This window comes from Ambystoma mexicanum, chromosome 9 (assembly GCF_040938575.1).
Source record: "Ambystoma mexicanum isolate Mex_15411 chromosome 9, UKY_AmexF1_1, whole genome shotgun sequence".
Lineage (NCBI taxonomy): Eukaryota > Metazoa > Chordata > Amphibia > Caudata > Ambystomatidae > Ambystoma > Ambystoma mexicanum.
The window spans coordinates 435,963,413-435,985,673 of record NC_090931.1 but is presented as its reverse complement, the minus strand read 5'-3'; the positions used below and the strand labels follow the sequence as shown (position 1 = coordinate 435,985,673).

The window sequence follows — 22,261 nt, the reverse complement described above, 5'->3', positions numbered from 1 at the left end:
GAGTAGGGGGAGAGAGGCCCACTGACTGCTTTCCTTTCAATTAAAAAAGTTACCATTCCTTATTCCTAGGCCATGAGCCAGGTGATCTCGTTGTACTTGGCCTTGTATGGTGTCTCATGTCTGTGTGTACGTGTAGTAAGTATGGCAGGTGTCCTATCTGTGTTTGCTTATAATTAATAGAACGTGTTCTCCAATTATGGGTTATGTGCGATGGGACCGTGTTTGCAATAGATTTATTCTGTATTTATTGAGCATTTAGCTGACATTTATGTACCTGTCATGTTTTGTGTTACCACATAGACACTCTTGAGTTATTCTCCACGGTGTCTTTTGGCTTACAGTTTTACTGCAACTGGCTAACAAAGGTCGGTTGTGCTCTTATAGACTTTTAATTAGCATAGGAGTATTCTGCTTGCGCCTTGGGAATTGCTTTAATGGGCCTTCGCTCCAGCGTTCTAACGCTCCCTCATTTTCTCGTAACTTTGCCACTAGTTGCTAGCTCCGGTCTGTGCTCTGCACGGATCTGTATTTCAGTGAATTCAACATTTTGAGTTCTCTCCAAGTATTGAAGCATGCTGAGACTTCCATTTTGGAGAAGGTGCCTGCCCAATTATACTTGTGTTTCTATGTTAGTGAGTTATATGTGCATGTCATTTATGTTGGATTCAGCTTATACATTGGTTATGTTAGTGTTCTTCATGTCTAATGGATGCATTGTTAATATTCCTCATGTATAAATGCATAAATTACCTAGTGTACATGTTCTTCATGTGGAGTGTATATTTGCTTTGTGTCTAATGCATATACTTGTTACTGTTCCAATGTTAGCTTGACTGTTTCTGACATCTTCAGCTTAAATTGTCTCTGTCTTGCTGTACATGCCTGGGATAAGGGCGGTTGTCTCAGTGAATAATGTTCCTCAACTGTGTGGTTTTGGGCAGGGGGAGGGGCAGAAGCTATGGATGACGTATTCATCTGCCTCCCAACATTTTTAAACAATTATCCACGAGACTGGAACTACAAAGCCTCTTGGTCAATGAGATCAAACCAACAAAACATCTCACCACCCAGCCAATTAAGGAGTGTATATTTTTCTCAGGAACTTCCAAAGGCGCTCGTTGCACTTGATCTTGGTGAAGGGTAACAGGAGTGAAGGTGAATGCTGGAGGAGGAAAGCGTGGCATGAAATGGAGAGCTGGAAGACATAGAAAGGGCTGGAAAGCCAGAGGAATCTCAAGGGCTACAGACTGCTGGTTGTCGTAAGAAACCTGAGGGACTAGGAGAGCTGAGCGGCATGTGGGAGCTGAGGGATTGGTAGAAAGGAGAAAAGGGTGAAACACCAAGATATGTAAGGGCCCTGTAAAGCTGGAACCTGAATGACCTGATTGCCCCAGGAGATAGGGTGATTAAGGCAGGCTGTTAATTCCCTCGATATTCAGGAATTGGTCACACTAGGATTCTCCTCAAAATTTCTATCTCTGAATAAATGTTTCATACACTCCATTTCCCTCTTCCAGTCAGGATATATAAGAAGTTGTCAATCTATCACCCTTGTTGTACGAGGTGTTTCTCCCTTGACATGCCCTCTGTCTTCGCTCCAAGACTGTGGAACTTCCTCCCCGTCAACACCAGACTCGTCCCCTCACTTTTACATTTCAGGAGGGGCTCAAGACCCTCCTTTAAAGAAATGGCTCCTGCCTAGAACCTAGGTCCATGCACCCTCCAGTCCTTACCCAACCTGGGACTGGGTGATCTGATACCCCTGTATCCTTCCCTAGCACCTTGCTACCAAATTGCCCACTGTCCCTCCCTTACATTGTTGGCTCCCTGCTCTGTTGTTTTTCTGCTTTCCTCACTGTGTTTTTCCCTCTGATTTGTAAAGCGCCCCATTGCTTTACGAAGCTAGGGCCACACTCAATACGTTCACTAATAATAATAGATCTATGTTCTTTCCAGGAGGAACAATATGAAAGGTGTAAGTCTTTATTGGCAACTTTTTTAACTATGCTGATGACACACCAATACTGTGACGGCTCCTGTGCAGAAATAAATCTGCTTATGGGGGTTCCAGCCAGGGCGATGCATTTGATGCGGAACCAGCTTATATTGAAGCTTTCTAAAACAGAGGTTTAGGTTTTTGGACCCCTACAAAATCCCTGGGAATTGGAATGTTGACCCTGTGAACTTGAGCTTTGCCATCTCCCATTCAGACTGTTGGAACTCCCTCAAGTTTGGCACCACTCCCTCAGACCTTAAGGGATCTGAAGCAGCTTTCCAAATGATATCTGCACATTACACTTTGCAGTTAGCATTTAGAATGAATTAAAATGGAATCTGCATTCTTTTACCAGGTGGAAACATCAGGCAGACTCCATAGGAATCCTTGTATTTTCTGCCAGCATGAAAATACAAATTGGTGAAAAACCATGATGCTCTTTGAAGGCGGCACAGGAGCGCAACACAGAAATGTATATTCTGTTCTGTGTCTCTACTCCACCTTCAAATGCCACCAGAATCCCTGGATTATAAAAGCAAAGCGTAAATGGATTATACCTTTTGTTTTGCTCTTTAGTTTTACTATCTGGGAGACTATAAATTGCCCCCCTTAGTCTATTTGGGAAGGTTGATATATCGAGGAAAAGAATGTGAAACCTTTCTCTCCACAGTGTATTTTATGCCACATATAAATCAACCTGTGTCTGATCATCCTCTCCCTTAGTTGCTGTCTTACTTTAGGGAATCCCTTCTGCACTTCATACATTGATTTGCCTAAATATAGTTTTAATGGCAAGTTAAAATTGTCCAGCCATACAAATGGGCCAGGGAATAGCAGCATTTGTTCAGCTATCTTATTGCGGAAGAATATATCATCTTGATGTGAACCAGAGTAATTAACTACAGTATCATTAGACAATTATCTGCTGCCACCAGCATCCAGACTGATCTTCTTGACCGTAATACTTCACCTAGTGCCAAACAATATGACTACAGCCCTACTATTCAATTTTTAGTTGATGCAATCACCAGACTTAATGGAATGTCACAGAAATGCCTTAAAACATAACTTTTCAACGTTTCTCACAAAAAGCCAACCTTTAAGTTACCTTGCCTAATCCTCAAAGAAAAAAGTTTGGGTTTGACAGATTGCAAATTGTGGCTTGTATTGGTTTCACTTCACAAAATAGTCTTGTTAATTTTCAAATTTGTATTCAAAGTCAAGAGAGCATCTTCAGAGATATTATTTTTTGTAGTATCCTTAATATCCTCTTGCTTCTGTCTGTATGTTTGCTGGTCACAAGTAAAGACATTATTGTTGAGTGTAAAATGCAACATCTCAATAAGCATTAAGTTTTGTGAATGGTAATAAACTGAGCGGGATTTCAAAAAGTAGTGAATAGTGTTGATGCCTTTATTGTGAACAATACTTGTATATAATGATGAAACGTCCAGAGTAACCAGTCTGTAGTCTGTTTCACAGTTCATTTTCTAACTGTTGGATTACGTGTTTAGTGCCTTTGATGAAAGATGCAAGTCCCGAGGCTAAAGGTTGCAAATTATGGTCTATATATTGTGAGATAGGCTCAGTGAGAGATCCAATGCCATTGATTATTGGTCTAAATTTTGAAAATGAATCATACTGTTGATGTATCTTGGTAATGAAGTAGATTGTGACCTAACCCTATCTCTCTTTACATGTCCCCTAAGGCTGTTTGCATTCCAGTACACAAATTGTACTTACCCCATCACTTTATCTTTTACACTTGGGAACACCACATTTATTTATACTGCTAACAGTCAGTCCACCTGCCTTTTGCTATTCAGATCTACCAGGTTCTTACTCTGGTTGTTCAGCTCTGTCCTGCCCCAAATACCAGTCCAGATCGAACACTCCATACCCACCTTCACACTCATTTCCAAAAAGAAAGCGAATAGATTACCCTGCTCCCAGTGTCTGGCATCACACATAACCAATCTAACATAACATTGGTAGCCCTATTGATGAATTAATTTTGACTTTGAAGTTCATATATTACACATGAGGGAATAGCTTAAGATGTTCCCTAAGATCTTCCTGGGTCTGGATCTATTTGCTTGAAGGCTGTTTGTTCTTTATGCACCCTCTGGATCTCATTTTTAAATCAAGTTTGACATATTACTTTAAAAATGCAATAACTAGAAGATAATACCTTAATTCAGTTAGACCCAAACTGTTTGCTCCTGTATTTCCATAAATATAAGTGTTCTTTCCTAATCATGTTCACCCACATTTCTATGGTCGTATCTATTTGACTTTCTCTTGTCCTCATCTAATTGATGTAATCAGAACATTTTGCTAACTGGGCAGTTGCCACTTTGAATTGAACATTACCATTGTTCACCCTATTTGTATGATGCTCTCCAGTACGTGTGAGCATTTTACATATTATCTAGTATGGCAATATTCTGAGATTGCTAATGTCTAAGTGCAAGAACTTTAAACATCTGCACAAAAGCTAACACTCCAGCCTGACTCCTTCTTGTCCTCAAACTCTACTTCCTCACCCAACCCATCCCTCCACACCTCCTAAATCCAGATGTGCCCTCTGAGCTGTCCTGATCTGATGCCTCATCCTCATCTTCCCCTTTACCCCCCCCACTCCTCCCCACCCGAGCTTTCCTGGTCGCTTCATCCTGCCCTCTGATGCCATTAAGGGTGCAGATACTTGAGACAGAGTTGAGGCACTGCAGGCACTGTGGCATGGGGGCCCTGCCTGTGCATGTGGAGTACTTTGATGAGGGATTGAGCCAGTCTCTCCTTTCCCGCTGCCCCACACGCCCCCTACCTCCCTCCACTGCTATCATGCCACTGTCTGGCGCCAAATGACTGCTGACCAAGGCGCAAGCATGGGGCGATTGGATTGTTGGGCGGGAGTTACTACAATTTCAGGGGAGGGGGGATCTCCTGGGGTTGTACTGGAGGATGTGTATTTGGTGCATTTTTGATTGGCACTTGCCATTTTACTCAGTGCGGCCTCAGTAAGCTTGGTGTCTGAGCATCAAGATATAGTTTTACTAGTAGGAGTTTTGTGCTTTTTCATGACAGCTCATCTAGTTTTTCCTCATTTTAATCGTACATTTTCCGCTAAGCATCTAATTTGAGAAAAGACGGACATAGTCGCTTGAGTACCCAATCTCCTTTTTACCAGTCAGTACATGCATTTTGGTGCACAGACTTGATAGCTGGGGTCTGCATAATATGTAAATGACTACGTTTGGCCTTGTTTCTTGTAAAATATTTGTCCAGCCCTGTGCCACTACACAAAACCTGGGGAGGGGCACTAGAGTGAAGTTTGGCTGATACGTCAAGTCCCTATATACACACTAGCAATCCTAGTACATTACAAGTCCCAGCTTCCTCGGATGTCAAGTGGCGGAAAGAGTAAGTCTGACAGGACTCTACGGGAATGGGGACATGGAAGCACTGATGCCAGTGCTTCTGTGAAAACCATTCCTGCAGGGGCCGGTGTCCCTGGCACATCAGACACTCCTGGAGCAATGGCCCCTGCAGGCATACTTGTAGTCTGGCAGTCCGGAAAGGGGGCTGGTACCTTGTACTGGCACCCTTCTTTCCGGACTGCCAGGCTTGTAATGAGGCCCATGTGTCCAGAGCTGTGGTCCTCTCCAGGTTGGACTACTACAACAGCCGCTTCCTCAATCAGCTGAACTCCTCCCTTCGCACCTTCAACTAATTCAGAACAGTACTGCAAGACTTATCCTTGGCCTCAGCACCAGGGACCTCATCTTTCCTTCCCTAAATTCTCTCGCTTGCTCCCCTTTCCTGCAAGGATCAAGTTCACGTACCTCTGAATCATCCACAAGGCTTTCTGGGGCCTGGGACCCAGCTACATCCAACTCTCTCTACCTAAATACCTTCTTGCTAGAGCCCTTAAGTCATCTTGATCTAACTCTCTGCAGATCAGATGCTTTTCCAAGCAGAGAGTGGAGGGTAGGTGCCTCCTCTGGAATGGCCTCCCTTCCCCTCTCAGACTTGAGCTGATCTCCTTAAGTTCTGGAAGCTTCTCAAGATTTTCCTTTTTTCTTCTTCCTTCCCTCTCCACTGCTGATGTCCCTGTGTGCCTCTTGACTGCCTGCCTGGTCCTTTCAGAGGCTTGCAGAGCACCAAGCCCCCCCCCCCCCTATTCCAGTCAACCCCTGCACCTGGTCTCTCCTGACCCAACTCCCCAACCTGCAATTTCCCTGCTTGTGTACCTTTTCTACCCTTGCACCCTCTTCTTTCCCCAGGCTCTGTCCACCTGGCCTCCCCGGCACTCCTTTTTTTTTGTCATGGGCCCTTCCACCGTGACCCATGCCCACCCCTCTCCCCTGCACTTCTCTTACTGCACTTGCATGATCCGAATGTCACCAGGCCTAGTAGGATCGTTTTTCTTGTCTGTCCTCCCTGTTCCCCCACCCTCTTGTTTTATTGCGCTGCAAAACACATCTGTATCGGCGCATCATAAATACCCAATAAATAAATTAATATAATAACAAAATCCAAACTTCAGATTCACATAGTGAGCGGGATTAGGCAGTCTATGGCAAGACTGGAAGCTTTCTATTATGCAGTTTCAAATAAATATTGAAACGTCCTATGCCACATGCTTGTGTGAACTATGGTGCATCCAAAGGAGCAGTTATGACCCATGTGCTACTATACAACATTGAATCCCTTAAAACGACAGCTGCACTGTTGAACACTCTTGCCCCTCTGGGTTAAGATTGTGGGGGAAGGGCATACTGCATAAACGTAAATGAGAAGGTGAACTCTTCACTAGATGCGTACCAGAGTCAAAGAGGAGGTGAAAGGCCAGTCATTGGACTCTCCTACATATCTACCTCTCCTTCCCTACTGGGGGGGGCAAGAAGGGAGAAATAAAAACACCTCTCATTGCTGTTGAAAAACGCACAGCCGCAGAAAGTCGACAGAGTAAATCAGAGCACCACCCTACTGAGAGAGAGTGAAGCTGGATAGCCTTCACTGTGTGTTCCAACAAAACAACAACAGCCATCTACAACTTGAGTCAGACGGAAAAAATCAGCCACGTTATTATTCGTAAGGGAAACTGTAAGGGGAGGAAAAAAAGAGATCAAATTACAAAGATATTATTTAATGACATTTGGAATAAATTAGTCATTATCCCCAAATGAAAAAAAAATAATCAAAGGCCGATCCGATCGTCCCAGTCCTTCAGCAAGAAACCCTTATTGCAAGAGATGGGGGATCTTGAGACGTACTGATTTTAAAACTATAATACCCACTTGGTTCATAAAACACCTAGTGAGCAAAAGCCTAATTCATTGCAACATAAATGTCCCCTCGTAGGTCTGGTATTAATATTAGGTCTTGGGGATTAGTTAGAGAGTGTACCATCACTACCAAACTATGCCCCATGACACGGCTAACCAACTGTGCCCCCCTAAGCAGGTAAAGCCTTTGATGACATCCCAGAAGGATGGCAAAGCCTGAAGGATCACTAAAGAGGATAATGGACCCCATCTGATGATCCTAATGACAATAGAAAGGGAAATGAGCAGGAGACTTGGGAGCAGCACTCCTATGTGATGTCATGGGAAGCCATAACCCAACCTTGATACTTTACAGTTCTTCCGACTGAAAATACAAGAATAGAAAATTGAGATGAAGCTGCATTTATGAGGGGAAAAACGTGTGAGCACACACGCTTCAATCCCCCTAAATTCATTCCTCTAGCCTGCCTGCCGCTAAAGAGAAATTATTATTGGATAACCCCCATGAAATATGACCTGCTTCCCTCCGAGCGTTTTTAATAAGAGGAAGACATGAAGACAGGATGGAAAGAGAAAAGTGTCCCAATAATGTGTAGTTTTGGATATGTACTCGTGGAGAGGCATCCATATTAAGTGATGTAAACTGCATTTTAGGGCATATTTGGCCTCCTAACGAGTTCTGCGGTATGGTAAAAAAAAAGTGGCGGTAATTCTGTTACTAGCACTTTTTTGGGTGGTAAATGAATTACTGCCATTTGTACCACACTGCCAAATTCCGAAGTGGAGGATTTTCCACCAGCAGAATGGAGGTGAATCCTCCTCTTTAGCTCCAAAAATCGACAGATCTACCTTGCAGTATTATTGCTTGTGCTAAATCTGCCAAAAATCCCCCTACAGTCCTCTGGACTCTAAAATGGGAATTTTTGCCACCCAATCACCACTCTTGTAGCCATGGTAGTCCCATGGGACTGCGTGGCAGTAACAGTAAATGAGTTTGGCCTTAAATTGGCAGATTAACCACCAAAACCGTAATGAGGTCCATAGTCCTCTGAGTGCGTCTCTACTGAATGCACAGGACCAAGAGTGGCTGTAAATATGCAGTCCCATGGATGCTTCTGAACTGAGTACGGTAATGCACATTCTTTGACGGATCGGGGTTGAAAGCCTGATATCGAAATGTTCCAGGGGGGAAAGACCGAAGATTATTTTACCGAAATAACCTTCGGTCTTTTCTCCCCTGAACATTTCCAACTGGCCCCCGACCCCACCAACCCCCCCGCCCATACACACCCTCACCATACCCGCACCGACCCCCTACTTTACCTTGCAGGGCCACCGACTTGCTGTGTCCCTGGAACGCCCGTTACCTTTCACTTCCGTGATCGAGAACTGGCGCAGCATGGTCCTTTCCCTTTTCTTTTGTTGGGGGGGTTATCGGCTGCAGGGGACACCCCTGCATCTCCCGCTCATAATATAGTGAGCCAGGGTGCAGGGGGCATCCCCGCAGCCCCCAGCATCAAATGTGTTATTTGGTCGAACATTTCGGCCGCTCGGAATGCTTGCTGCATCCTGTGATAGCTAGCACTGCTGAGGCATCTTTGCTGAGGGATGCAGACTTATTTATGAAATATTTAGTGTTATGGAGTTATTTTAGTTATATTTATTAAGTGGCGAGCTGTTCAAAGCATATGATTTTATAAGATATTCCAGTGCTGGAAAAACATGTGTATAACATTATTTTTCCTGTTTTCTTATTTGACATGCAATTTCTTTTCTTTATAGATGTTAGTCAGAACGTTTACATATTCAAGGGTCATCACTACTGGACGGTATCCAAAGATGGCAGTGTTACTAAACCTCAGCAACTACAAAAGAAGTGGTTTGGACTACCCGCTTTGATAGAGGCTGCCGCTGTCTCCGAGATTGATGGCAAATTCTACTTTTTCAAAGGTAGTGACCTAAGGTTTAAAAATTTGAATGAAAGATGAAGGAAGAAATCAATTACTCAATTCATAACCAGTTATTGTTAATTTTCAAATTTGTTTTCACTTCCTAGTTAGATTTATTTTTCATTGGCCCCCTGCTCACACATTATTTTGTTTTTTTTGTTTCTTTTAATGTTAGACCCATGCTGCTACTAGATGCTGGTCAATGTTAACATTTGCAGGGGACCTGGCGGGTTCTCCTACTGAATAGTTTTATGAAGCTTTGGCAGAAAACCTATGTAACGCAGCCTCAGAGACAAGGCCTAACTGCTATATTGGGCCTAAATACCCCTGTGTCCTCTGATCAGTGAGGTATGTCACCCTCCTGCTGAAGTCCAATCGTGTAGGCATACAGCCCTTGGCCAACTGTGCTACATCAGAGTCCTGTGCACTGAGGCTTCACAGTTATTTATTTGTCAAAACTGTCTACTCCAGTTGGTTCAGGGCTCCACTATGGATAAATAAGTTTGTAAAAGCTGTGTAGCTCACATTGTTACTTTTTAGAACACCTCAGTGAAAGGGGTAACAGAACACTGTACAATCAAAACTAAAATATTATAAAATGTATACAATTGACATCGAGGAGGGGTGAGATTGTACTTCTTGGTACATGGGGGAAGAGAATTTCCAGAACTCTGGAGCCACACCTACGACAGTGCAACCTCCCAGCATAGTGTGAGCAAACTTTGGCACATTGTGGAGACAGTTCTTGCAAGACATACATCGTCTATACATATTTTCCCTTTCACACACCAGAATAGACTTCAGGAAAAGTGGCACATCTTCCTGCAGAGCCTTGATGACTATAATGGCAAACTTGTTTACGAGTCACAGAATGTATTTTCTGTTATTTAGTATTGGTACCTGCCGGGGGCGTGGCTTTGTCCTCCCAGCCAATGGGAAGGCTCGGAGCGGGGCATTACCATACGGTAATCCCGTCACTCTGAGCCTCCTCAGGGCTGGATGCCGCCATTTCCCCCGCCGGGGAACAAGATAAGTGCCCCCTATGCCCCTACACTCCTTTGCCACATATTTCACTCCCTCTCCCTCCCACCCCACTTACCTTCTCCTTTCTGGCTGGGAACAGTAGTGTTCCTGGCATGTCCGCTCCCAATCTGCAACACGCTGCCATGGAAAGGAAGAAGGGACTACGTAGTCTCTTCTCCCCCTTCCATGGCAGCCATCTATTTGTTTTCTTTTCAGTTGTGAAACGCCGACAGCATTTCACAACGTCAGAAACAATTCTATTAGTACCCCAGTCCAACAGGGCGGGGTACTAATAGAAAAAAGCCCTTTGCGGCGGGGGGCATTACCACTTAATGCAATGACCGGGGGACTGTAACTATGGGCCCTAGGGCATTACCCAACAAGTTCATGCCCCTCCCAGCTCTGAGCTTATTGCTGAAGTAATTAATGACATTTCTATAGAGCTGGCTGCTCTGAAAAAAAGCTCGATGGCACCTTAAGATGCTTCAAGGTTTTAAATACACTACCTAGAACATAACCTTTTAAAACGACCTCTAGAACAGGCTTTTATGTGTGGGAACCTGAGCCCCATCATCATACTGCGGTCAGTTGCTCAGCTATGCCAGATGCTTGTTTGATAGGCCATTCTAGATCTAGCTTTGCCCTTACAGAAAGTGTTAACAGTGGCTTGCCCATTGTGGGCAGCAGTACACAGGGTCTGGCCAGGACATCCATATCTCCCTGACTGGCACAAAATGAAAGCTGTCTAAAAATGGCCATTGCAAAATTCACCATACGTCTGGAATGTAGTGCAGGGATCAACATTCCTGGCAGCTAATAAGCTCCTGCTCGTAGCCTAGAAGATGCTTGATGCCAACAGCTTCCAGGAGCTACGTTTGACTCTCCGAGGCAATTAGTGCCACAGAAATATATCGAAGTAATATTTAATTTGTGTTTTATAAAGATAGATTCGGAATTTCTAAAGTCACTTAAAGCTTGATGGGTCATAAGTAATGGACACAAAGCTAAAATCTGCAATTAGCCTGGTTTGCAGTAGGCTTTGTACAAGCTTCTAATTTTCTAGCAGCAGCTCCTGCTTGCTGGGTGAAGCCTGATACACAGGAGCTGGATTTAGCTTCGGCTTTATTTCAATCCCTGTGTTGTCCTCATCAAAGCGATTGAGGCTATAAATTAGTAATTTAGAAGGTGCCGTGAGGGAAAATAACTGTCTGCACAATTGGTTATCTATACCTGCTGTTTACTTTACCTTGTACAGAACTATCGATAGGTAGCCCAATACCATTCCCTCACACAATGAACACACAAGGGAATGCATGCAATGGATGGGCAAGGGTAACAGATCAGGGCAGGATTTCTGCCTGAAGTCATAATGGCCAACTGGCCTACTAACCTCAGCAACCCATGCACCTTCAGCAGCTGGGGCAAATCAGGCAACTTAGACAAACTCCTCAATCACAAAGGACGGTACACCATGGTGGATCTAAACCAATGGGGAAGCGCAGTAGAAAATGTGGTCAGTCCTATAAAATGAGTGAGTTATAGCAGAGAGGGGAAACAGTCCGCCTTCAACAAGCTCACAGCAAGTACAGAAAGAGCATGAGCCAGATCCCTAGACCACAACAGAGGTGCTAGAGACTGCCACAGATATAGGCTGGACAAGTTTGGAGCACTTAGAGTTGTGAAAAAACTTGGCAGGTTGGTCAAGCTGCTGTTCCTAAAGGAAGGTTTATCCCAAACATTTGGGAAGTTTTGAAAGAAGTGGCTGGGCTCCATATCCCCGAGACCAGTGCTCCAGATAAGGTTTTGGAGTCAGACTATTTTTTTTTTCCAACAAATCTTTTCATTGGGTTTTCTGAACATACAAGTGCATCGTCAAACATCATTCAAGTCATAAAAGAACAAAAACAGAAGAGAAACAAGAAAACAATAACATAATGAGTCGGGGGACTCAGAGGGAGCAGGAGGGGACAGCAATACACGTACACATAATTCTCATACTAGGGGCTCTTAGAAGTCAATGGCTACAGTCATAGGGCCTCATTATAACTTTCGCGGTACGGGTTAATGGGCTCCGCTAATGGAGGCGGACCCGTTAAACCTGTCCCGCGAAATCATGAGGTCCCCTCGCGGGACCCGGTAAGGACGCCTGGTAAAACCAGGCGTCCTTACCGGGTCCCACGAGGGGAAGAGGGAGCTAACAACGGGCCGGTCTTAATCGGCCCATTGTTGGCTCCATCTCCCATTCCCATTGTGCCCTATGGGGCTCAGATGGGAATGGGGAAGGTCCGGGCCCAGGTTCCCAGAGGGAGGAATTACCGGGCCCTCCGTACTCGGAATGGCCCGGTAATTCCCCATTCTGGGAACCCGGTAAAGGAGCCCGGTTTGTCGGCAGCTACCGCCAACTTCGTAATGAGGCCCATAGTGTTTATGGAATTGGGACCGAAATGGCGAATTGCGAGTCTGATTCCCTCCCATTCCGGGATCTCTAGTTCGATGAATGGCTTGTGAGCGAATCCTCGAGATATGCGGTTGTCGTTTTAGTCATTCTTCGCCAGTCAGCGGAGGGTTGGAGGTTGCCACGCTACTCCCAGAAATTGCTCTGCATAATCTAAGAAGGGGGCCCGGACACAGTAGAATTTGCTTCTGTTTCCGAAGCGGAAGGCTGTTATTTTTTCTGCGACTGCTATATCCCAACATTTGGTCCACCATATGGGAATTGCAGGGCCCTCGGATGATTCCACAGCCTTGCTATCAAGATTTTTACTGCTGTGAGTATTTGAGAACATAGTTCAGCTAGGCAGCCAGTCATTGGAAATTGCCCTTTGCCCGTTGCTCCCAATAGGACCATTCCCGGGTCCAATGGGATTGACAGCCCTGTGATTAGTCTGATTTGTTCTAATATTTCTTTCCAAAACTGCGTAGTTTTCGGACATGTCCATAAGAGGTGAAACAATGTGCCTGTGTTTGGGCAGCCTCTCCAGCATTGTAATGGGATTGCTGAATTGCTTTTCTTTAGGACCTCCCGCGTCAAGTACCACCTGTAGCACACTTTGATAGCTCCCTCTTTATTTGTAACACATTTTGAACACTTGTGCATTCGTGTCCAGATGTGGCTCCATTCCTCCGTCCCGAATTCTTTTCCCATGTCCCTTTCCCATTTCTGCATGTAATTTTCTTTTTTTATTGGGGTCCGCTATATCTGGTAGTCTGTATAGTGTGGATATCTTGCTTGTGGGTGTGCGCTGTTAGAGTGCATTCTAGCGCCGTTAGTTCCCTGCCCCCATGTGTTTTAATGGTACTGTGGGATAGCTAGTGCCTGAGCTGCGCATAGCAGAATCTTTCCGTTTCTGGTACTTGGAATGTTATTTTACATGCTTCAAATGTTAGTGGGGTGCGGTTCGAAAGAAAGTCTGATATTTGCATCAGGCCCCCTTCTCTCCACCTGTCGAAACCGTTTGGCATTATTCCTGGGATGAAGTCGGGGTGATCCCAGATTGGGGACACAGTGCTCTTACAGTCCCATTGATGAGTTGCCTTTTTTAGCTCTCCACTGTGTTTCTGGAGGCTGTTAGAGGGCCAGAGTTAGGGGGGTCCCGGGGCATTGCAATGTGTGGAAGCGACTCTAGTGGGACCCGGCTTCTAGCTATTTCCAGCGAGGTTGGTTGGTGCTTACTTTCCACGTGAAGGCCTGTGAGAGCTGCGCTGCAAGGCAGTATCTAGCGATGTCCGCCACCCCCAAGCAGCCCATCCCCAGAGCATTATTCTTTTAGCTATTCGCTGCATTTTCCCGCTCCAAACATATTTCCGGATGCTCATTTGTAGCTTCTGCAGGTCCTTTTTTGTGATGGAGATTGGAAGCGTCAGGCAGTAGTGGATCAGTCTTGGTACCAGGTTCATTTTTAACACTGCTTCTCCCGATGACACTTCTTGTTTCTGCCAGCGTACCAGGTTGTTGTGCAGTTCTTTGAATAGTGGCTGGAAGTTTACTTTATACGTTCGCTCTCTTTTGTTTGGGATCTGGACTCCCAGGTAACTGATGTGGGATTTTGCCCATTGGATAGGATACGTTGCTGCCTGTGTCTCCTTCAGATTCCTTGGTATGTTAATACCTAGCGCTATTGATTTTGCGTAATTGACCTTAAACCCTGATGCTTCCCCCAAATGCTTCAAATTCTTGCCATAGGGCTTTCATGGAGTTCTCGGTCTGGGTCACGGTCAGGAGAACATCATCTGCATACATGGCAGTTTTATAAGTTTCCACCTTTACCTCTATCCCGTGTATTAGTGGGATCTGGCGGAATCTGCTGGTGAAATGGCTCCATGGAGAGCGCGAATATTAGCGATGACAAAGGGCATCCCTCCTGTATGCCTCTGGTTATGGCGATTTTGGGCTGTTGAGCGCTGTTTATTCTAAGTGATGTGCTAGGGTGCTGGTAGTTAGCTAGGGTCCACTTCAGGATTTCGGGCCAAACCCAAAGTGGGTTAGAGTTTCCTTTAAGTATGCCCAGTCCAACGTGTCAAACGCTTTGTGTGCGTCGAGTGAAACGACTGCCATTTCTACTCCAGTCTTGTTTGCTTATTCTATTATGTTTAGGGTGCGTCTAGTGTTTTCCTCTGTGCTGCGGCCTGGGATGAATCCTGCTTGGTCTGGATGGATCAATATTGCAAGGATGTTTGCTAATCTGTGTGCTTGTATCTTTGAAAATATTTTAGCATCATTATTCATTAGTGTAACGGGTCTGTATGTTGCACATTGTTCTGAGTTTTTCTCTGGCTTCGGGATCAGCACTGTTAGGGCTTCTTCCATTGAGGGGGTGATGCTCCCTGTGAAGAGCAACGTGTTATATTGGGATGCCAGGTGGGGGGCTAGAATGTGAGCAAATTCTGTGTAAAACGGGGCTGTAAGCCCTTCGGGGCCTGGGGCTGTGCTTGTCAGGGTGTGAATTGTTTCAGCTACTTCCTCTGTAGTTATTGGGAGCTCTAGGATCTCTAGCTGAGGATGAAGACTTCCCTTTTGGGTAGTATGCAGGTATCAGATCTGTGCTGCTTTGTCCGTTGGGGTGCCAGACATAATTTCCCTGTGGTACTGTCATAATCTCCTGTTTCTCTCTCTCCGTGTAGTGGGGCTTACCACTTGAGTCCTGGAGAATGTAAATATAATTCAGTGTGTGCAGTTTTTTAAGTTTATGCACCAACAGACGGTTTGTCTTGTTGCTGCTTAGGTTGTAATATTGTTTAGTATATGCTAGGACTCTGGCCGATAGGTCCACCAAGTGCATTTCCAATGCTGCTTTTGCCTTCTTAATCTCCCTACCTACTTTTGTGGTTTGGTGTATTTTGAGGCTTTCTTCCAACTCTGCTACCTTCTCCTCTAGCTTAGATTGCTGCAATTGGTTTCTTCTTCTGTGCGCCGCCGTGCAGTTGATTGTTACCCACTGGCTTCATTGTATCCCAGACAATCGGCTCAGAGGTGCCTTTCGCTGTGATTTCTTTGAAGTCATTTGTGAGGGATTCAGATAGCTCGCTGCTGATTGCTATATCTGTTAGGATATGGTCTTGTACTTTCCAGGACCTTTGTGGGGCGCTGGGGGGAGGTCAGGCAGGCCCTGCACTCGCAGGCGGATAATCACTGTGGCGTGTTCCGATATTATTCTTTGGCCAATTTGTATATCTTTGATTCATGGGTAGGAGAATACTGGATGCTAACAGTAGATCTATTCTGGAAAAGCCCTTGTGCACATGCAAATAAAATGTGTAGTCCCGGGACCCCCTGTTGGCAAGCATCCAGATGTCTACGGCTCCTGTCTCCCTTAGAAACTCTGCCAGCCCTATTGGTCTGTCAAAGTCCTCCCTGGTGGGTGGCAATGTTTTGTCATTATATGGGTCGGGAATGTGGTTGAAGTCACCCCAATTAGCAAGCTGCCCTCTGTAAATGTGGTTATAGTTGGGAGGATGTTGCGGAGGAAACAATCTTGAGCATTGTTTGGGCAGTACACCACTGCTACGGTAATCGGTAGTTCGCCAGTAGTCCCTTAAGCAGGAGGTATCTCCCCGCCGGATCTCTCTTGATTGTAATTTGCGTAAGGGGGACCCCTCGGCTGATCAGTAGGGCTACTCCCCTTTTTTTCTGGCCTGCTGTGGCAAAGTATCACCTGGGGTATCGCTTGAAGTTGATTCGCTTTTCATCCGCCTCCAGGAGATGAGTTCAGGCGATGTCTGCTGAGAGCTGGAACAACCTGCGCTCGACTGACTTTCGCTTTCCCGGAGAGTTCAGTCTATGTATATTGCATGTTATCATGGTGAGCTCTTTGTTAGTCTGTCATCTAGAAAGTACCTTGTGATTCTACTTACTTGTCCCCAATAATCTCTGTAGAAGATTTGGCTTCTGCATGCAGATCGCTGTAACAGCAGTTTTCCAGTCTCCCATGGTGAGCAGATTCTGTTGCTGTTTTTCCTGGTCTCACCTGAGAATTCTCCCCCCATCTTTCCCCCCATGTTTCCCCCTTTCCTCAAAAATCCAGGTTGTCAGGACCAGCCCTCGACCAATGGGGTAACCGGCTAGGCCATGGGAACCGACTTTCCTGGAGGCAACTGTGCATCCTCTAACATTTGGCAAGTAATTCGGTCTGTAGTCCGTGTTTTCACCAGCCCAGCCCTTATTGTCCCCTGAGTCTCGGCACATCTATTTCTGCTGACTTGTTACTGTAGTGTTGTATTGCATTCGAGAGGAGTTGCATTGAGGAGGCCCAGGTGCTTTGCCTGGCCCTGTTTTATCAGGTTTGTGGCTGAGACGTCATGTCAGTTGTTGCCCTAAATTACAGCAATCCGTGTCTGGGGTAGTGTGAGCTTCAGAGGCCATCTCCCTCTCAATCCTTGTTGCTCTGCTTACTTTTGAGCGGGGGGACTTTGAGCCTGCTTCGTCTCTCCACTCAGGTCCAGGATTTCATAAGGTCTCTTGATGTGGCTTTGAGGGAAGGCGTTTCTTTCTCAGGGTTGTCCTCGTCTGCCTCTTGGTTCAAAAACCTCAATGCCTGAACCAGGGCTTGCCTTCCCAGGTGAAGTTCAGGGCAGTAGGGAACCCCCAGCAGTATGGGACTTTTTTCTCTCACAGCTGCTCTGTGATGGGTTTCAGGGATTTCCTTTTCATGAGTGTGGTTGCTGCCAGGTCCTGGTATAGAGAGATGGAGGCGTCCCTGAAGTGTATGCGTGCTGAGCTTCTAGCTTTCCACATTATTTCCTCCTTGACTTTGTAGAAATGTACTCTTGCTAGCACATCGGGAGCGTGGATGAGCCCTGTTTTGTGGTGGTTCTGTGCACTCTGTCAAGTTCAAGGGGAGCTTCAGCTGGCAGGGTCAGGATAAAGCAGAATAAGTCCCTTGTGTAGAGTTCCAGTTCCCCGTCAGTGACTGCTGTTGGGACCCCCGCAGGTGGTTGTTGTTGCGCCGGGAACGGTTTTCGGCATCTTCCTTCTTGAGTTACAGGGCCTCGCATCTGCCATCAAGTGCTGAGATCCTGTCTGTGCCCTCCCCTATTTTAAAGTTTTGTTCATATAGTGTGGTTTCAATTTCCGAAGTTCTGTTTTCAATTTTGACTACTTGCTTGTCTAGGGTTGTGATTTTACTCATCACCTCTTCAGTGCCCTTCTGGTACTCCTTGGTGATGGCTGCCAGTAGCTTTTGAAGATCTGTTATTTCCCTGTTGCCCAGAGATTGTGTTGAGACCTACCCATGATCCTAGTGGGCGATTGCTATGTACCTCCCTCTTTCTGACACTGGGCAATTGAGTGCAGTACCTGGCAAATGGAGTGCATAGTCGGCTATCAGATGGAAGAAAGTTGCTCCATATTTGATCACTTTGTAAATATATGACTACCTTGCAATATGTGATGACTATGCCTGGTTATGTGATGTATTTGTCTAGGAATATCATGGCAAATAGTGGTGCTACTTGGGCGTATGTGGGCAACAGCTGGCTTTTTGTGGCAGTACATGTTCACACTGTGGCAAAGCATGGCAAATGGTGTGTGCACATGGGGATATGTTTCAATGCCTAGCAAATGGTTTACTTAAGCATATGATGGCAGCAGAAAATTGTATAGTAACTAGTGCATATATCAATAATGCCCCGTTTTGACTATACACAAGTCAAAAGCATTGACTTTAATGGGTGCTTGTTTTTTCCGTTTTGAGGCACGCACTGTGGCTCTGTCAGTCAGGTGAGAGGCATCTGCTTTTTAATGGAAAGGGTCTTATGACGGCCACTAGTAGATTTGCGGTACTATGGTAAGTAATGTTTTCTGTTTTCATGGTGCAGTTCACCAAATAAAAACACATGCCTTAATTCGGAACCTTTTATTTGAAATTCTTTACGTTGAAATCCTCCGTATCACATGTTTCTTTTGTGAAAACTGATCAGCAGAAACCCTGGCATTTTTATATGATTATGATGACCAGGCTCAGACTGGCCTTTAGGGCAATGCTGAAGTGCCAGCCCGTGATTCTAGGGTGGGCCTTTTTTGACAGAATGGACCACTTTTTTTATCCAGAGTGGGCCAGTTTCATATGTTACTCCGCTAGTTTTAACAAGGTTACTTCGCACATAGGTTTTCAAATGCATTGCTTGCAACATATTTTACCCCAAAAAAAACCTTGGATAGTACAGAAACAGGCTGTTCTGGATAGTAATGAATTGTAATGTTTGATTATGGCCACTTTTTCATTGGTGCCTGGACCGTTTGCATGCCCCAGTCCGACCCTGGTGATTACTAAATGATGCCAATAATTCATTGTTTGCCTGATACCGTTTAAAAAAAGGTAAGCGATAGTGAGGATTGAAAGTATGTTTTTGAAAAAAACTAAACATGGGGTTTAAGCCTCGGGGTAAAAAAATGTTTAATACTAATGTTGCTAAGCTTGAATAATGGAAATTCATTAAAACTAAAATTGACACATCATAAAAGTGTATTCGGCTCACGTATATCAAGGGCAGTATTATGTGCATCCTTAAAAATAGCTCTGTAATCCAGAGTGTCTGAGGCCGTGGGGTCATGCCCACTGGCTAGAGTTGTTTTTTCGACTCATTGAAGTAATCTTTAGATGGAACTTTGTAAATGTCTTATTTGTTAATGGCCCGTCTCTGGTTTCTTTTCAAGGTGGTCGGTGCTGGAGATACACAGGTTCCAAGCCTGATGCAGGATTTCCCATGAAGTGCAGTGCCAGTGGACTCCCGCGACACCCAGACGCTGCTTTCTATTTCCAACCAGTAGGCCACATCGTGGTGTTTAAGGGCCCGAAGTACTACGTAGTGGATGAAGAGGCCATGCAGGTTGAGCCCTACTATCCACGCAGCGTGCTGGACTGGAAAGGAGTCCCCACTGGGATCATTGGAGCAGTGGCGCGTCCTGATGGATTTTTATACTTATTTAAGCATGACCAATACTGGAAATTCGACCAGTCGAAACTGAAAGTGAATGCTTTTGGAAAATGGGCCACAGAGTTGCATTGGATGGGATGTAACACTAGGCTTACTCGTGTTTAACATTATTCAGAGAGATATCAGTTTAACAAGACTGGAAACAAGGAACATCATTGGAATATCAGTCCTGACAAATAATAGGACTTTGAAGACAAAATATATGTGCACTTGCAGAATTATCTGGGACGGCTTGACCTGCACTGGAATTTTCATTTTTTTTGAAAGCTCATAATGATTAGGCTCCAGCCTCCATTCACTTCATAGGTGTTCGTCTAGTGCCAAGCAGGCCTTTTCTAACCAACATCTTATTTTAAGGATTTCCAATTATTGGATATACTGACATACTATGCTGCTTTTCCATAAAACAAACATGCTACTTTTACTCACATTTTGTAAATACAAATGGATTTCAAAGCAATCGTAGAATACCCACTGTAAAGAACACATTTTGTTTGGAGTTGTCCTTATTGGATTGGCATATCTTTCCAAAATTGCAAAGTCCCTTTTGAGGGAGGTAAGCTGACTGTTGTATGGGTTGTCAAATGTTTACAACATAAGGCCAACTGGTAAGTGTCCCACCAAGCAAATTCGACCATGCAACCATGCCATATCTGGGTTAACTAGAGATGACACCTTGTAAATGCGTTATTAGGGCTGACTCATTTTTGTGTATAATATATATTTTGTCTTAATAATTGTGCGTGGTGTTGTAGAATACCATTCTGCATTGCCCTAGCTTGCCCAGAGGGAAAGACTTAAGAATCCTTTCTCAACTTCATTATTTAATTTTATTTACTCGGTCACTATGTACATATCATAGTGATTTTGTTTTAAAAAAAATGTGTTGTATCAAAATAGATCCTACTGGGCTCTTTTGTTTCTACGATTTCCGAGTGTCTCACCTTAAAATTGTGACTTGGAGCTACAGTTGGTCTTTCCAATAATAACGCAATATATTATGTTGAGTCTACAAATCTGTACTATGTTCTACATAAGTTTCTGAGGTACTGTTTTGTTGAAGATGATGAATCTTGTATAGGCTGGTGTAAAAATCAATCAATCAATCAAATGGCTTTTATTCGACTTGAAGTCATTTGCTGCAAACATACATGTACAAAACAACAACAGTAATACAATGAAAGGTCAATAAAAGGGACATAACGACCACAGTACAATCAAAGGATAACTAAAGAGGATCACAATTCATTGATACAGTCCGATTAGTTAAAATATTACTGCGAGCAAACATGTTAGCACTTGGTTTGGACCCCCTATTACTGTTTAAAACGTTATTCATTGGCTTCATTTCCACGATTAAAAACGTAGCTGTGTGGGGAGGATCGTAATGCATGCTTTGGAAACAATTTTTACTATTCCATTAATGCCGTTTAATTGAGCCACTCATATACTGCTAACAACGGGCATTAATTATCGTTACCGTAGATCTATACGAAAACCATTTCACCTAATGAGATTTCACCGAATCCATTTCACAGAAAATGTTAGGGGAAATGGTATATGTGTAATACCTAATAGGTGGGGTAAGGGTATAAGTCAGGGTAGGGAGGGGTGAGGGCGGGTTGAGGGGTGTCTTCCCCCCGCATTATAAAAAAAAAAGTAAAAAATTGATTTTGTTTTTCGGTGAAATATTTTTTAAGGAATCACATACATCCATTAATTATCACACACTAAACAAGGAACCAGCTTTAATGGCTTTTGCTCTTATACGCCAGGCCAGATCAAGATAATTGGCTATGCAATAAACCACTTTTTCATCATCACAGGTTTAAAAAAATAAGAGGGCGTGCCTTATGTTCCGTTTTCCATAGGTATAACAGAGTTTTTAAAAACTTGCATTGTGCTACCAGATAGCCCTGGCAAAAAAAGAGAAAGTGGTTCAAGGATTCCCTATCGGAACCACAAACTGGACACATTTCATTCCTATTCAATACCCATTTTTTAGATGGGCATGTCAGATGTAGTTGGGCGAACCTGAATTTAATGTACAGACTACGGGCCAAGAGGGGCCTGACATAGTCCAAGTATTTTTCAAAACCCTTTGTTTGCTTAGTGGACAGATAAATAATGCCCAAAGCCAGTTTCTTACAATTGTTAACTAGGTCGACCTCTATTAAATTCTGTGCAATGGTTTTGGCTTTGCCTATGTCACTATGGATTGCCCCCTGACGGTTGTGCCATAGAAGCAAGCGCATCAGGAGTTTTTGGACGGGATGGAACCAAGGCAGAGATCTACCACCCTCAACCTCCCGGAGGTGTGTAGTAGCCTCCCAATATACTTGCAACTATGGCACAGACCACAATCTCAGCCAATAAAATACTGGTTTGAAAACAATCTCACTCTTGATTGGTCTAAGGCCCAATTCTAAGTAAGCGGGCGCACTCTGGCATGGTTTCAGCAGTTCTAATACTTTTTTCGAAAGGATCTATAAACCCAGGCCAAATTCTTGATATTGGAGTGGCCCCAGATTTCGGCCCCATACATCGCTGCAGCCCTAGCCTGAGCTAAA

At 44.5% G+C, this 22,261-nt stretch overlaps 1 protein-coding gene across 1 annotated transcript in view; it reads left to right on the top strand.

Annotated features, from left to right (window-relative positions):
• Nucleotides 1-21,881, top strand: part of MMP28 (matrix metallopeptidase 28) — a 417,865-nt gene extending 395,984 nt beyond the window's left edge. Inside the window, exons 7-8 of the mRNA XM_069614923.1 lie at nucleotides 9,070-9,237; nucleotides 19,411-21,881. Of these exons, the coding sequence (XP_069471024.1) occupies nucleotides 9,070-9,237; nucleotides 19,411-19,796 (554 nt within the window). The 3' untranslated portion in view covers nucleotides 19,797-21,881. The remainder of the gene's footprint in view (nucleotides 1-9,069; nucleotides 9,238-19,410) is intronic.
• The last annotated feature ends 380 nt before the right edge of the window (nucleotides 21,882-22,261 follow it).